At 41.0% G+C, this 17,772-nt stretch overlaps 1 protein-coding gene across 3 annotated transcripts in view; it reads right to left on the minus strand.

Annotated features, from left to right (window-relative positions):
- EIF2AK4 (eukaryotic translation initiation factor 2 alpha kinase 4) overlaps nucleotides 1-17,772 on the minus strand; it is a 114,635-nt gene that overhangs the window by 20,152 nt on the left and 76,711 nt on the right. For all 3 annotated transcript variants that reach the window (XM_032621786.1, XM_032621787.1, XM_032621789.1), the window contains 9 exons: nucleotides 14,655-14,708; nucleotides 11,891-12,127; nucleotides 10,409-10,484; nucleotides 9,879-10,000; nucleotides 7,075-7,124; nucleotides 5,755-5,923; nucleotides 4,719-4,835; nucleotides 3,084-3,149; nucleotides 18-188 (listed from right to left, as the gene is read on the minus strand). In XM_032621786.1, the coding sequence (XP_032477677.1) occupies nucleotides 18-188; nucleotides 3,084-3,149; nucleotides 4,719-4,835; nucleotides 5,755-5,923; nucleotides 7,075-7,124; nucleotides 9,879-10,000; nucleotides 10,409-10,484; nucleotides 11,891-12,127; nucleotides 14,655-14,708 (1,062 nt within the window). The remainder of the gene's footprint in view (nucleotides 1-17; nucleotides 189-3,083; nucleotides 3,150-4,718; nucleotides 4,836-5,754; nucleotides 5,924-7,074; nucleotides 7,125-9,878; nucleotides 10,001-10,408; nucleotides 10,485-11,890; nucleotides 12,128-14,654; nucleotides 14,709-17,772) is intronic.

Here is a 17,772-nt window from a genome sequence, read left to right on the forward strand (position 1 = left end):
TCAAACAGTTGCCAAACCTGTAACTTTATGCCAAGCTTCTTCAGCAGTCCCACAACCTCCTCTAGATCTTTTAAGCCATACTGCACCAACTGGGCAACACCCGTTTTCTGTTTCATTAATGAATTTATTGTTGGTGTCAGATCTTGCAGCTCTCCCTTCTGCTCAATAAATTTGTAGAGTCGACACAGCTGGAAAGCAAAGAGGCACCGTTAGCTTCCAAAATCCACGGCAAGAAAGACTCACTTTGCAGTGTGTTTCCTACACACAGGGGAGCATGGCAGAGCTTCTGTACCTCCGAAAGGGTGGATTTTGTGGTCAAGGGTAATTTTAATCTTTCCCACAATCCCAACTAAGGATTATCCTTTTCCAAAACTCTAAAGCACCTTGCAGAAGTGCTTTAGGTACCTACTCAGAGTTAATTTTTAGTCACACACACTTACAGCAAATGCTGACCCCAGCAGAGCAGACCCTGGTACTAGCAGATCCTCCATTATATGTTTTTAGGCCAGTATTGCTCCTCTTTGCCTTCCTCATGCTCGTGAATTTCCATTACTACAGGCACGTCAATGGGGGACAGGAAGGCAAAGTCTGACTCGTTCTAATACTACACTGAATTAGCCGGGAATTCCCTGTCCTCGCTTTGAATAGCTCCTATTTGTAGCCTTGAGATGCAGTTTGGATACTGTCTCCTAGAGGCAGCCCCTGATTCTTCCTTCTCTCTGGCTCAGAGCTCACCCCAGATCCCAGCTCTCACCAGCTGTACTCCTCGTCTTCCCCAGGAGGGGGCAGTGGCTAATAATGACCCTGGTGCACAGCAGGTGAAAGAGGAAATAACTATGATCATAAAACCAGAAAAAAAGAATCCCATGGGCTAAAGTGGAAACTAAGAAACGAAGTTGTAGCTACTTTGAGACTACAGGCAGGCAGAACCTAGTTCATCTATAAGTTGGCACGTGGAACCAAAGAGCTAAATGAAGACTTTGTTTAATAATCATAAATCACTTGTATTTAAAAAAAATCCTAAAGTGTTAAAATCTATAATTTCTTTACTATATTAAAGATAAAAATTTTTAATTTTAAAATTACATCTTTGATTTTAAATTATTTTTTCTTCTTAATAAAAAATTGTTTCTTCTCAATAAATTTTAACATTATATCACCCCATTAATAAACTACCAGAAGCACTGGAGTTAACACCCCCAGATTTTGGTTCTCACCCTGTCATCAACTAACTCCATGTGACTTGGGATAAGTCACATATCTCTTTGGACCTTAGGTGCCTCATCTGTAAAATACGAAGACTAGGCCAGATATTTGAAACTCTCCTGCAATATTTCTCCTCCCTTTTCTAGTATCCTTAGAGTTCCCTTTTAAAATAATGAGAGTCCCAAATGCCTATATTAGATACTAATTTTTCCATTTTGAACTAATCAAACACACAACTTCAAATTAATGCTTAGTATCGAATGACTAGTGGGTAGAGATTTAGCAAAAAGCAAAGAAGCTGACATTTTAGCAACCAATGCAGCTATCATGACCAAGTGTGAAATATTTTGAAATGTGACATTAGTTCGAAGAACCTTTTGGGCTTGAACCTTTGGTTGGGCAAGGAGTCACTGAACTGGGCAGTTTCTTGGGCAGATCCTTTGTGTCATTTATACACAGGACTATTTCTGCACAGGCTATGTGCTGTGTACACATCTAGGGTATTATGTAAATACTGTTCTTCATATTAGAAAATTATGCCTTTGGGTCACTTTGTAATTGTTAAGATCTCCTCTAATATTTAACATTTAAAATGTAATCTGGTTTAATTTCTAGAGCTCCTAGTGGTATGTATCTGGTTTACTTTCCCAACCTGCAAACTATCTGAGTGATTTCTTTAAACCACGGTGCCTGTGAAAGTTGTTTTAAAGAGCTGAGGGTAGACACATGCTGTATGGGTCCCCTCATGGCTTTTAAAGGCCAATAAGAATGAAGAAGTTGAAAGCAGTCTGTGGATTCTTCAAGTGACTCCTCTTTATATCCCTAACACTGTGCCTGACACACTGTAGGTGTCCCAAAATCTGAATGACTGCCTGGCCTGCGTATGATCATGTATATATATATATTTTTTTAAGTCTTTATTGAATTTGTTACAATACTGCTTCTGTTTTATGTTTTTGGTTTTTTGGCCACAAGCCATGTGGGACCCTAGCTCCCCGACCAGGGATCGAACCAGCGCCACCCCCTCCCTCGCCCCTGCATTGGAAGGCGAAGTCCTAACCACTGGACCACCAGGGAAGTCCCCGTACGATCATATTTTAATCTATTCCATAAGTGAATTTTGCTCAGCACCACAGGATTATGTAATTGAGTGTCAGACCAAGGTCTAGAAGGGTTCTGGGAAAGCAAAAAAAAAAAAAGAAAAATCTTCTCTTATATAAATATTCAGGAAAATGTAAGAAATCCCTGTTGTCTTTTGCTTTTCAGGGACTGAGTTAAGTGTGGGTGACTGTGTCAAACATCTGGGCCCAACCTGATGCCTACAGAGAGAAATGACAAACCTGTTTACCCCATGAGATTTTCCTCATTGCCAATGCAAGCAAATGAACGATTTTGGGAGTAGGAAATGCCCAGAAAAGCAAGAGCTTTAATGCAGCTCTGAGGTGTTAGAAGACCAGGGGGCAGGGGGGGAAGCATGGGAGGTGGACAACCAAATGACTTTGCAGAGCTCTGTGCCTCAAACTAGTCCTGAAGCATCTGTTTCAGAAGAGGCCAAGCAGTATGAGGTCTCCTCAGCAGGAGGCTCCACCAAGCACAGCCTTTACGAGGGGTGTGAGAAAGAAGGATCTGGTGATCAGGGAGAAACAGCGTGATTACAGCACATTAAGGGGCAGCACGGAGAGGCATTCTTTGATCATGACACTGGCTTCTCTTCCCCTAATCCCAGACGTTGCCATGGCACCTATCAACACTCAAGGGGAAAATTATCTGAGGCAGCTGGGGGCACTGCTGCCTTACTGCAGCGAGAATTTGGTGGCATTTTCTGGTACCACAAAATTACAGAGAGAGCTGTAATCACATTGTTAAAATGTACTTACACTATTCGATGACAAAGACAGATTACAAAATTTAGCTTCCACTTCTCTCCTCGTCAGCTTTTCGGTCTAATGGGGCAGAAAAAGGTAACAATGAGAGTCACCAAATTTGGCCCTGAACAAGATACAATTTCCAGGCTAATTCTGACAGGTGTACCCTTCATTTTGGACAAACGGCTCCTCATCATGAAAGATGGATTAACTCTGATTAAAAATCATTTTTTCCCTCCACAATTCACATAAACTATAACTACCATTGTTTTAAAATGTGAATACCCCTGACATAAAAGAATTAATAAGGGGAGAGCTGCACTTGCTGAATGGTGAGGTGACTCAGAGGTGGACAGGCTTAACCAGGGTGCTTATGTTGGGCTGGGAGGGAGTCAACTGATCCACGTCCCCTAATGAAAGCCATGTGTGGACAGGCTCTGAGCGCCATCCCCCGCTGGCAGGCAGGCTGTAGGATATGAACAAGAGTGATGGGAAGCCCTCTGCACCATCCCCGGGGGTTTCCGCCAGCATCTCTCTGACACTATGTTGTATCTGTCCCTGCCAAACAGCAGCAGCACTTTGGGAGGAGAAAAGAAGCACAAAGAAGCAAACAGTAAAGTTAGGGCCCTTGATGTGTCCTTGGCAGACAAAAGAAAAGCGAGTTGAGCTTTTTAGGGTACAGAAAACAGTAAGCCGTTATGGACTTCCCCTGCTCGTCCTTCCTTAAGCATAGGCTGTCTGGCACTGTTAGCTATTGAATCTCCTGGATGTTCTTATTTTAGAATAAATAGGATAATAATAAATAATATTTGACATGAAAAGATATTAGAAAAGATAAGAAGGATTCAATTCCATCCTGGTGCCGTAATATATAATACTATTTAAGCTTTATTACTGTTTCCCCTCCAGGCTTTGCACACATACTAGAGAGTAACGAACACTGTGATGTGGCTAAATGAGGAAGAGTAACAGGAGGTGATGCTGCCCTAGTCCCATAGGAAGGAGGTGATAAATGAGGCCCCGAGAGAGGTCTAAACCAGTCTCCTCCAGTTCAACCAATCCAAGTCTATAAATGACTTTACTGATAAGCTCACACAGGTTGGAAGAAATAAGGGCAGGGCATAAGTCTTTTACTCTCAAAACTAACACTTCCCTTTCTTGGTCTCTCTAAAGGACAGTAACAGTGCTTGTGAGATTAGAGCGAGTTAATCCACGTAAAGGGCTTAGAACAATGCTTGGCACTTAAATATTGAGCATGGCATATGTTCAATAATGGTTAACTCTTTTTAAAAATTATTACTGGCAAGTATTGGGACCAACTACTCAGTGATTTTTTTTGCCTCAAGAAGTAGGTTAGTGAAGAACTCTATTATATTTTAAATTAAGTAAGATAATTCAATCTTCAGAAGTTACCCTTAAAAAAACACCCTGGAGGTCACTAGTAGCACAAGGCTTAGTACAGAATAAAAGTTCAACCAACACTTGTTAATTGTTGACAGAATCAAAGCCAATCGGTTCTTTTACCTTAGAGCAATAAGGGAAGGAGATAAAATTTCCAATTCAGTTTCATGGTTACATCACTAAGAAAATACCCATGAACTATTATTATTATCCTTCAATATCAACTCAAAGTAATTAAATGCTTACCACAGCATCATACAGAATAACATAGACTTGATTGAGTTTATCTTCTGGGATCCCACAGTGTAAGAGTATTGCTTTCAGTAACATGGTATGGTTCAAGTAAATACTGTAGTTTCTTTCCTAGGATAGAGAAATTATTATTATCTTCTTTATAAAAGCAATACACGCACATGACCAAATCTAGAATCTTATCACCAATTTACCAACCTGACACAACGGAAGGACTGAATTTTAGCATATTGCCTTCTAGTTTACTTTTTCATATACATTCTTCTTGCACTATTGTGGTCAGAGTATAATATAATTTAATACTTTATTATACGCATCAGAAATACTTTGGTCTCCAGCTATGTTTAAAAGCCTGAGCGAGCCGACACAGATTTCAAAGAGAGGACCTGGTTCAATAGTGACTGACCTATAAGCTCAGCTGGTGGAATATAAGCACACAAGTCAATCAATGAGCATCTGCAGGGTAGCAAGCCGTGTGCTGAGCCAGATGCAGTGGGAGAAAGGGCCCCAACCACAGCTGGATAGAGAGGTCCTTCTGGACAGGGGCACACCGTGACTGACGGGTGTTCACTGTGGCGGGGTGAACAGGGCGTGTGTGTGGGATGGAGAGGAAAGGCGGAGGAGAGCCACCACTGTGCTCACAGCAGCCTCCACTGGCTGGGTAGTCCACAGAGACTATGCAAAGTGAATGGTTGTTAAGAGCCTGGGTGTAGGAGGGAGCTGAGGGCTCTCAACATGCTCAAAGCATCCTAGGAATCTTAGCCTAATTCCTCAAATTTTGGAAGAATGGATGGAGAAACAACACCCTCCCCCCAACCAAAGAGACAAAAACAAAACCTGTTCTGGTCAAGGCAGAGGTAAGAGCTTGAGACAAGTCTCAAAAGCTACATCAGACTTTCCTGGGGACTTGAGTAACAATGTGATTCACCGCCAGCACCATCTGAGGAGCAGTTCGTGGCTTTCCCAAGGCACTCGGCAGAGGACTCTATCTAGCGGGATAACCTTGGGATGTTAGGATATGGGAAGGAACCTGAAGTGCTGGAAACTCCTGGATGATTTCATAGATGGTGTAGATGATTTCAGCGGTGGGCAGAGAGCTGTTGGTGGTAGAGGTGACGATATCAAACGCACATTCCAGAAGTTCTTTGGGATGAAATCGGTCTAATTTGCGAGGTCTGAACACGCGTTCTATGCAGTACCTGGAAAGAGAAACCCGCGTTTCTAAGGTCATTGCTTACTGCAGGGGTCCCCAGCCGGGTGGCACAGCAGGAGGTGAGCGGCGGGCGAGTGAGCGAAGCTTCATCTGCCGCTCCCCATTGCTCACATTACCGCCTGAACCATCCCCCCCATCACCCACCCACCCCGTCCGTGGAAAAACTGTCTTCTATGAGACCGGTTCCTGGTGCCAAAAAGGTTGGGGACTGCTGGCTTACTGGAATTAAATATGTGTAAGAGATTGTTGAATAAGATAAAATAAACAAATGTGAAAAAATTAATCAGTAGCATGATTAAGAAAACATAAAGATAGATGTGCCCAGAATAGTCCTGCCTTGTGATCTAGGTTCCAATTCCCAGTGTTGCCACTATTAAACTACAGGGCTTAATTTTTTTTTTTTAAATGTCTGGAACAGAGATGAAATTACAAACAAAAATAATTTTATCTTAAGTGTTTGCTTTCTACACAGTGATCCCCACACCTTAGGACTATGAATATTAATTGTTCACTTGGAACTGAGAATAAAAGGATGTAAAGAGCTTTGATTTTGTTTAGGAAAGGAGCTGCAAGGTCGGCTGCCTCGTTGACAGGAATACTGCTCCAATTTATGAAGCTCTTGGTGTTTGACTCCTGTGGTATCTGAATGTACAGCAAACCTTTCCCCAGCAGTAAGTGCCTAGAGGTCCTTGGCGTTCAGCATTCCTGCTGGGTTTACTCCACTTCTCCAGAAGCAGCTTTTATGCAGTTACCTTTGTAGGCAGTTTTCACACAGAGACCGTTGGCCACTTGTCCCTTCAATTAAATTTTAAAAGGGGCCATCTGTGATCAAGAACAGCCAGATGCTTTTCCAAGCAACTGGTTGTGAAAATAATTAGTCATGTGACTTGGGGACATTTAGAAGGCACAGAATAGACTGTGGGAGCTTCAGGTACCTACCCAACTGCTATGTTCCTTCAAAGGGGAGGCTGCCAGTCCTGATCATAGAAAGGGGTACTGGGACTGGGCTTTTTGACCATTTTCCAAGCTCAGTACTTTAAACTCCAAATTCTTTACTGTGTAAGGATCACAGAAGATGAAACATTCTTCCTTGGTTTCTTTCCCACATCCACCAAATGAACCCCCATTGTTTCTTACCGTTTTAAATTCAAGATATTATTTCTTGCCACGTATCTTGCAAAAGGAACCTGAAAAATAAAGTTTCAAAGGTCAATATCAAGATGTGCCAACCACCTTTTTTTTTTTTTTTTTTTTTGTGGTACGTGGGCCTCTCACTGTTGCGGCCTCTCCCGTTGCGGAGCACAGGCTCTGGACGTGCAGGCTCTGTGGCCATGGCTCATGGGCCTAGCTGCTCCGCGGCATGTGGGATCTTCCCGGACCAGGGCACGAACCCCTGTCCCCTGCATCGGCAGGCGGACTCTCAACCACTGTGCCACCAGGGAAGCCCCTACCTTTTGTTTTTTTAATAACAGCTTTGAGCTGTAACTCACCACAGAGTTCTCCCTTCTAAAGTTTACAATTCACTGGTGTGTAGAATATTCACAAAGCTGTGCACTGCTTGCCATTCACACCCCTTGGGATGTTCCTAAGCTGGTCAGTCAGCAGCCGACTGCACTGCTGGATGTACCTCCAACCTTATTCACTGTGCATTTCTTAGGTTTTTGAATTTGAGAAAAATATCACTATTAAACACACTCTGCTAAATTTTTTATTATGCCAAATTAAAGTCTGTGCAAGTTATTTGATTATCTGTGAATTTTTTTAAGTGTCACTGATAATAATGCAATCAACATGGGTATTACCTCTTTTTTTTTAAAAATAAATTTATTTATTTTTGTCTGAGTCGAGTCTCTGTTGCTGCGCATGGGCTTTCTCTAGTTGCGGTGAGCAGGGGCTACTCTTCGTTGCAGTGCACAGGCTTCTCATTGCGGTGGCTTCTCTAGTTGCGGGCTTCAGTAGTTGTGGCACATGGGCTTAGTTGCTCCGAGGCATGTGGGATCTTCCTGGCCTAGGGCTTGAACCTGTGTCCCCTGCATTGGCAGGCAGATTCTTAACCACTGCGCCACCAGGGAAGCCCGGGTATTACCTCTTATGGTGAATTTCCTGACTTTCCTGTAGATCTTACAGAAGAAATTCTTAATAACCACTCACTGATAATCACCACAACCTATAAAACCATTATCAGATTGCCTCAAGAGATCTGACACAGTATCATTAATCAATGGGTCAAATTCTCAAAGGGCAATTACTTTTTATTTTGGGGGACTGAATATATCAGCTCACAGAAAGAGCGCTGATGTTTAAAAATCTGCATTTTAGTGTCCTAATGTCTAGAGAAGAAGAAGCCAGTTTTAAGTATAGCTATGTAAAGGTTTGCCCTTCTATCCTTTCTTCAACAGAGCCCAAGTGTCTGATATGCTACCTACTTACCTCTCACTCAAAATAATCCCAAATCACTTGACTTACTATAAAAGAAAAACTAAATCTGAGAGTATGGAAGGAATTTCTTCTTAAACCATAAAACAAAACATAGATATGCAAAAAAGACAATGCCCTGATTCCAGACCTCCCTCCAGAGAAATACAGTCAAAAAAGTTCAAGTCTTTGACACTTCACTCTGGTGATACAAACAAACTGGTATGTGACGTTGTTCACATGCATGTGGGAACATGTATTCACCTCACACATACTGGGTACATGCAAACACACAGTGCACCTTACACACACGCTCAATTGTGCTTTTTAAAACTTTTTTCTTTCTCTATATAATAAAAATGGAATCATATTAGAGTTCCTTTGAAACATACTTCTTTTCAGCTAACAATATACCATGGACGTTTCTACAGATCAAATATAGATATGGATCTATCTAAATATATATGTATTTTGATCTCTTACCTCCTTAATATTCCATAATAAATTATTCAACCATTTTCCTATTCATGAACATGCAGTTTTTAGTTTTTGACCACTATGATAAACTGTCAATGGACATCCTTTTAATGTTAGTATACCGATGTGTTATTTCTTTAAGTAAATCTCTCAAAGTGGGATTGCTAGCTTAAAGGGTATAGTATGTGCATTTATTTTATTAAATACTTTCAGATTATTTTTCTAAAGGTTTAGCAACTTACGTTCCCATCAGCAACATATGAAAGTACCCATTTTCCTAAACCCTTGTCATCTGTGGACAATTAAATATTTTTAACAGTCTGATGGGTGAAGTTCAGATACCTTTGCTTTGCACTTCCTTATTAGTGAGGCTGACCATCCTTGAGAAGTTTATCAGCCCTGTGCATTTTCTCTTCGGAGAACTGCCTGGTTATAGCCTTTGCTCACCTCTCTACCTGTAAGTGCTTTCTGTACATTAGGGGTATTAACCTCTTGTCTGTTACATGCATGTACAGTACAGATGGGCTTGTTAGCAGCCAACACCACGTGAGTGATCAACTAGTAAGAGTATGGCTGTCAAAAGGGAACCCTGGGGATAAGAAAGCAAGCATGAGCAAAATTCACACATAATTAACAGAGATGCTTGCTGTTACGAGAATTTAATTGTTCTAGACATTAACATGTTAGAAAGTTACTGAAGACCTAGCCAATAAATAAAGAAAAAAACTCCATTTATGTGTCTAAGTTGGCCAAGTTAGCCTGCTGTGGTCACCTGGCGAAGCTCAACACTGACATGCAGACCTGGCACCTGCAATACAGGGCTCAGGTTTCTAGGGTCATAAGCACTAAGGTGGATGTACACAGGGTCAAATGTTCACCAAATTCCCATAATGCTCTCACCCTGATAACTCCTTTAAGATTATGTTTCCTAAAGGTGACGTTAAGAATACAAGCCTAGGGGGGATGGTGGGGGTCATCCTTTAATACAGGTGCCACCCCTGGGACCAGGCATGGCACACGCACTGTCAACAGAGTGTTCCCAGCCTCACCCGCAGGTCGAAAGGAAGCATCACCAGCATCCCGCTGTGGTCCATGAATAAGGCAGCTTCATTGTGCTCGTATATTTGCCTATTTCGGGGAAGCAGCAGTGGGGTACACAATTGGACAGCTCCTACACCAAACGAGAAAAAATAACTAATCATCAGGTTCTCATTCTTTCCACCTGCAACTTAAAATGAACACAGACCTGACAGTTGAGTAATCTGCTACTGGGACTGCTGAAAGCAGTTTATCTTCAATTCTCTAAATGGAAAGCTCACCTAAGGTTAAGGTTGTTAATTCAGTCCTATTTCTGACTCCACAAACCAACTGTATTTTAGCGGCAAGGTTGTAATATTCAAATTTGTTTCTCCTCAGCAAGCTGAATTATAAAAATAAGCTTAAATTTCACAGGTGTCAACAACTTAGAACTGAATTTAAAAAGTAAAATATGGTTGCTCCCAAATCCATTCATAGTACTTTCTGATGAGGAAACAAAACATCTTTTGAGAAGGCACATAATTTTTAAAAAAGGACATACCATGTCTTTTGAAGATGCGGATAATGGTTTCACCCACGTGTTGCTGTATCTTGGCTGTACGGACGGAGAAGCTGCCCTAAGATATGACCAATTAAAATGTCATCAAAGCCTAATCAAAGGGATCCCCTACCATACTTTTCTGTGGCTTGCAGTAGGCGTTACATTGCTTATTCCCAAGATCAAAAAGAGGTCTCAGCAAGTCATTCCCCTTTTGAACATATTCAGGAGAGAAGAAACCACATGTCTTGCAACATGTCCTGCTTTAGGAAGGCTGCCTAGGTTTAAAGCCCAAGCTCTTACGTTGATGTATGCCTTTCAGAGAGAGCCAGTCATATAATACTACACAATTCTCCCCGAGGACTTTCAGGGATACTGTAGCAGTCAAACACCTAACAGTGTCAAACCCCCTCCCATATTCTAAGGTAATTTCATAATGGGCCTCTTGAAAGCTTCAAGGCCTTTGTGTATTTTGTAAATAACTGTCTTTTTCATTTGTTTTGTATTATAAAAGTAGTACTATTTCACTATAGAAAATTTAGAAATAATAAACAAAAACCCCCAAAATTAAAAAGTCAGCCATAATCCTGCAAATGTCTAACATTGCCAGCAAAGAAAAACTGGCCCCTGAAATCTGTACTGATTTTCCACAAACCTTACCACTGCTTTCTCTACTACTCTTTTAAATTCTATTTTAAGCATACAGAGACATAGAATATAACAAATATATGTTATTCACTCACCCAACTTTGTCAAATTTTAACATTTTGCTATACTCTTTCAGACCGCATTTTGAAGGCATTTGAATGTTATGTTGAACATAGATGTTGAATGTTAAACCTGCCTGTGCTTCAGAAACCACCTGGGAGCTCTGAGATTCTTGAAGCGCCTCCCACTTAGATTCCAAGTCACTGGATCGGATGTAGGGCCTGAGCCTCTGTATTGTCAAAGGGCCTCACAGGTGACTTTGACGTGCAGCCAGCATTGGGAGCTACTGGCTACCGGATCTGGATCTGAGCTGGCTGGGTATTTTTGGCACTGGGCGGCTGGGCCAGGGGTCAGTCTCTAAAAGCACCGCTTCTTAATCTCTTTAGTAGGCGGTGGGTCAGGAACTCCTTCAAGTTAAGTGATTAAAAAAAGTGTGGCTCTTCCTGGAATCATGCATATGCACACATTTTGCATATACAGACCTCAGGTTAAGAGCTTATGTTGGAGAAGGACCTACGGTAGAGCACAGGGAACTATATTCAATATCTTAAAATAACCTATAATGGAAAAGAATCTGAAAAAAAGAATCATAAATATCCATACGAATCACTTTGCAGTACACCTGAAACTCACACAACTTCGTACATCAACTGCAGTTCAATTAGAAAAAAAAAGAACTTATGTTGGAGGCATTAAAGGACTGCATGAAAATTGAGGAAGTGACTCCACCCTTTTGTGGACCAGGTGAAGCTCTTTCGAGGCGCGGCTCAGGCCCACCTTCAGTATGTCGCTGTCGTAGGTGTAATCGACGGCGGGGGAGATGCGCTGGGAGAAGGTCTGGGCCATCACGGTGCGGTAGGCCTTCCCGCCCACGTTGGCCAGGGTGCGGTGCAGCACCTCGTGCAGCTCCGACTCCTCCATCTGGGGCGGAGGCAGCAGTTCGCTCCTGAGCAGCTCTGTGGCTGTGGGCCGCTCTGCCGGATCGTGGTTCAACAGCCAGGAGATGACAGATTTCTACAACGAAACCCAGGCACCCCAGGGAAGGGTGCAGTGGAGGGTGCTCAGGGATTCTCCTGACAAGCGGTGGTTGGTTCAGGTCCAAGAGAGACACACTTCCTCCACTTAGTTGGTGCATGTTAACTGGTATTGCTGAAATCTCTGAATTTGTCATTCTCCCCACCCCCCACCCCCACCTCCCGTAGTTCATTACGGTCACAGAATTGTGCAACAATGTAATATGAGTCTTTCTTAAAACAGGCCCTTCTTATACTTCCCTGCCATAAAGGACCAAAAAACCCTCAACTCAACAACTCCATAGAAGCAGAAGTTAGACCTTCTAAACACTGTATCTAAACTACTGTATCAAAAAAGATACAAGAACATAAAGTAAGTATGTTGAGGTGCTCAATTTTAGTATAAACTATAACGTGTAGGAGCTTCTAGAACCCCTAGAGCAGTATAAAACAACTTTTCATTTTTCATTCTCCATTTATGTTATCTGTGTTGATACCATTCCCTTGAATTCTCTTATGTTACTGGTTTATTATACCTTCACAGCTACTACCTGATTAAGCAGGGAACTATTTGAAGGCAATATAAACCTTTGAAAGGCTCCATAATGCTTCTGTCATTCTTTTCTTTTTTTTTTTTTTTTTTTTTTTTTTGGTACGCGGGCCTCTCACTGTTGTGCCCTCTCCCGTCGCGGAGCACAGGCTCCGGACGCGCAGGCTCAGCGGCCATGGCGCACGGGCCCAGCCGCTCCGCGGCATGTGGGATCCTCCCCGACCGGGGCACAAACCCATGTCCCCCGCACTGGCAGGCGGACTCTCAACCACTGCGCCACCAGGGAAGCCCCATTCTTTTCTTTACAATGAAGATTTATAAGGAGTTAGAGGAATACCTGAGATCAGAAAATCTCAATTTTTAGATGAACCTCATTAAGCATTTTCTAATCACGTATCTTTAAAATACCCTCCCCCAAATCCCTACCCCTGGTTTTAGGCTAAAATAAAAACACAGGTAATTATTTTTCACGTAAAGAAGGGAACTGACATGATATAACTTTATGAACATTTATGTTAAATTAAACTGGTAAAAATAGTATCCTATTCAGCAAAACAGACTGCATGTAATACTGCTTAATTTCTGTGTGTGGCAGCAACTGTGTTATACTCAGTCTACAAGCATTTTCTATGCCACCTCCTTTCAGATAAAAAGCAACAGTGTGACGTGGGAGGTGGCCGCGGCACTGGCTGTGGTGCTAAGTTTATTCAGCCCAAATGCAAATGCTCAAGGGTGCCCAGTAAGTCCCTGTGACAGGAGGGCAATCACTGTCGTGACAAATGGTGTGTATAGTTGCACTTGTGTCTGTGGTTTAAGTTCCTACACCACCACAGCTGCCAACATGAGGAAATAATGAATAAGACTGACCTTGTTACAGGGAAAGGCTGGGATATGAATATTTTCTTATGACACCCCAAAACATAGGGAACAACTCAGTTCGAATCAGTGGTAACAGCTAACAAAAGAAGTAGAAACACAACTCAATGTATTTTCTAATGGTTCTTTACTAATTCAATAGTTGAGGCAGAATGGGTCCCTCGAGCCATAAACAAATGTCACATTAAACGCTACTGAGTTATAGGATGTTAGTGTTAATATAAATAAAGGGTACTTAATACCTTTATTTTACAGGGGAGGAAAATTAAAGTCTAGAAGAGTTAAGTGACTTGTCCATCCAGATACATAACCAATAATCAAGAAACAGCAAATTAATGCAATATTCTAGCTAGGTTTCTGTTCTCAACATGAATAATTTAAATAAGGGATGTTGCCTTGATTATAATTGTTAAGAAGTCAGTTTAAGGAATAAACTTCTACATGACAAGAGTATTAACCATGGAAGGCTTCACTAAGACAAAAAGCCAGCATTAAGAAGGAAGGCACACCAGAAGCACTGTAACAAATTCACTAATGATTCTTTCATATTAGCCAGATGCCAGCATTTACTATGACGTGAGTTCACACACACACACACACACACACACACACACACACACACACACACACACATTTGTAGTATGGAAGAGAAACTATTTTGTTTTAAATTACCGTAACATCTGGCTGTCTAGTCTTCCCCTTTACAATTTGAGCTACTTTACCATAAGACAGAACAAAACTGTAGTTTTAAGATATATTCTTCTTTTCTTAAAGTTCCAAGCTTTATCTAAAACAATGAGCTGTAAGAGCATTCTCTTTTTTTCAATAGCTAAGCCAAGGGTTCAAACAGTACTTCAAAAGCATGATGAATCACAAAAAAGAGCCCTGTAGTTTGTTAATTGTCTCTGTCAGCCCTTGGCATTTTTATGGTGTATTTCAAGTCTAAATACATTTTAAGTACTCCATCTTTTGATATTTTTTCCCCACGTTGTTCCCATGACACAAGAGAATGAGTGGCAGAAGATTACTAATGGAAGAAGAAGAAAAATAGTAATTAAAACCCAAGAGTGAGAACACAGTAATTAAAGCATCAGAAAATTACCTGCTTTGTGTGCTCTCCATCATCGAAGTCTTCTGGAAACTTAGGCGAAGTAGGCTAAAAAATATATTATATTCAAATCAGCAAGTGCTTGGCAGACTGCCACAGTGAAATCATTTTATTTACCAGAGGTAAGAAAATCAAATACAGAAATGAAAATTTGCTAACAAGGGAAGATGGATGTGAAACCCATCGTGAAACCCAACGCACATCCTTCCAAGGACATTCGGATTATCTTAATACTTACTTCACCCAAATGACAGCCTAGGTGACAGAAAGCACCTCATTTGAGGAAAAACTTTAAAATCTAATGGCTTCAGGGAAAGACAAAGTAGCTTTATTAAACAAACGTTAAAAAAGGGTAGAAATACCAAACCATCAGTGCCAAGTAAGAGAAAAACAACACAAAAACCTCTAGCCCCAAATTTCTCACCTTTCTGGTAAATAAGACCTCAGTCATAACGTTAACTTGGCAGTTGAGATAGTCTTGAAATGAGGGAACAAACATGAATTTTAGACTAAGGAAAGGCACTTCACCAAGGACACAGTCCACGAAGAGCATTCCAAGTCAAGGCAAGGACACAGTAATCACTTCATTTCCTCTGATACATTAAGAACACAGCTGCCCGCTGATACATTATGAACACAGCTGCCCACGCTGTTCTGGCAGTTAGACCATTAAACTCTTTTCCAAGATATCTAGTGGAGTATTCTTAGTTACGCTGTATGTGATTTACCCTAACAGACATGCCTGCTTGGCTCTGCTCAGAAAGGAAGAGGAAGACTCTCCGTAACTCTTGCTCATGAATATGTGAATCTAAATCACCCTCACTCAAACCTTATTCTCCACTGTCATCTTAATGCCATTTCCAATAGGCATCCTGGCCCACGCACACTAACATAAGTCCCTTTTAGTCTGTGCAATGACAGTTTAGTTTGGGACAACTGATCCTTTGGGCAAGGATCAATCCCAAGAAGACACATGGAGATCTCACTGGGAAAAAAATTCAAGTGCCTGACATTTTCCCCAGACTCAGTTTACCTTCTGGTCATGGTGGTATTCTTCAGGCATTACTACACCAGGTCCATTCAGTTGGAACCTTTAATTTCTAGAGCTAAATATCCATTATCCTTATAACCAATTCCAACTGCCATAACTATATTGATATTACGAAAAATTTTTGGATTCCCCTTTTGCTTTAAAATCAAGGATAGAGATAGCCTCATCCACCAGAGGGCAGACAGCAGAAGCAAGAACTACAATCCTGCAGCCTGTGGAACAAAAACCACATTCACAGAAAGATAGACAAGGTGAAAAGGCAGAGGGCTATGTACCAGATGAAGGAACAAGATAAAACCCCAGAAAAACAACTAACTGAAGTGGAGATAGGCAACCTTCCAGAAAAAGAATTCAGAATAATGATATGGAAGATGATCCAGGACCTTGGAAAAAGAATGGAGGCAAAGATTGAGAAGATGCAAGAAATGTTTAACAAAGACCTAGAAGAATTAAAGAACAAACAGAGATGAACAATACAATAACTGAAATGAAAACTACACTAGAAGGAATCAACAGCAGAATAACTGAGGCAGAAAAACAGATAAGTGACCTGGAAGACAGAATGGTGGAATTCACTGCTGCGGAACAGAATAAAGAATGAAAAGAAATGAAGACAGCCTAAGAGACCTCTGGGACAACATTAAAAGCAACAACACTCACATTATAGGGGTCCCAGAAGGAGTAGAGAGAGAGACAGGACCCGAGAAAATATTTGAAGAGATTATAGTCGAAAACTTCCCTAACATGGGAAAGGAAATAGCCACCCAAGTCCAGGAAGCGCAGCAAGTCCCATACAGGATAAATCCAAGGAGAAACACGCCGAGACACATAGTAATCAAATTGGCAAAAATTAAAGGCAAAGAAAAATTATTGAAAGCAGCAAGGGAAAAACAACAAATAACATACAAGGGAACTCCCATAAGGTTAACAGCTGATTTCTCAGCAGAAACTCAACAAGCCAGAAGAGAGTGGCATGATATACTTAAAGTGATGAAAGAGAAGAACCTACAACCAAGATTACTCTACCCGGCAAGGATCTCATTCAGATTTGATGGAGAAATCAAAAGCTTTACAGACAAGCAAAAGCTAAGAGAATTCAGCACCACCAAACCAGTTCTACAACAAATGCTAAAGGAACTTCTCTAAGTGGGAAACACAAGAGAAGAAACGGATTTAAAAAAACAAACCCAAAACAATTAAGAAAATGGTCATAGGAACATACATATCGATAATTACCTTAAATGTGAATGGATTAAATGCTCCAACCAAAAGACACAGGCTTGCTGAATGGATACAAAAACATGACCCATAGATATGCTGTCTACAAGAGACCCATTTCAAACCTAGGGACACATACAGACTGCAAGTGAGGGGATGGAAAAAGATATTCCATGCAAATAGAAATCGAAAGAAAGTTGGAGTAGCAATACTCGTATCAGATAAAACAGACTTTAAAATAAAGAATGTTACAAAAGACAAGGACACTACATAATGATCAAGGGATCAATCCAAAAAGAAGATATAACAATTATAAATATATATGCACCCAACATAGGAGCACCTCAATACATAAGGCAACTGCTGACAGCTATAAAAGAAGAAATCAACAGTAACAAAATAATAGTGGAGGACTTTAACACCTCACTTACACCAATGGACAGATCATCCAAAATGAAAATAAATAAGGAAACACAAGCTTTAAATGACACAATAGATCAGATAGATTTAATTGATATTTATAGGACATTCCATCCAAAAACAGCAGATTACACTTTCTTCTCAAGTGCGCACGGAACACTCTCCAGGATAGATCATATCTTGGGTCACAAATCAAGCCTCAGTAAATTTAAGAAAACTGAAATCATATCAAGCATCTTTTCTGACCACAACACTATGAGATTAGAAATCAATTACACGGAAAAAAACGTAAAAAACACAAACACATGGAGGTTAAACAATACATTACTAAATAACCAAGAGATCACTGAAGAAATCAAAGAGGAAATCAAAAAATACCTAGAGACAAATGACAACGAAAACATGACAATCCAAAACCTATGG

Source organism: Phocoena sinus, chromosome 2 (assembly GCF_008692025.1).
Source record: "Phocoena sinus isolate mPhoSin1 chromosome 2, mPhoSin1.pri, whole genome shotgun sequence".
NCBI classification, from domain to species: domain Eukaryota; kingdom Metazoa; phylum Chordata; class Mammalia; order Artiodactyla; family Phocoenidae; genus Phocoena; species Phocoena sinus.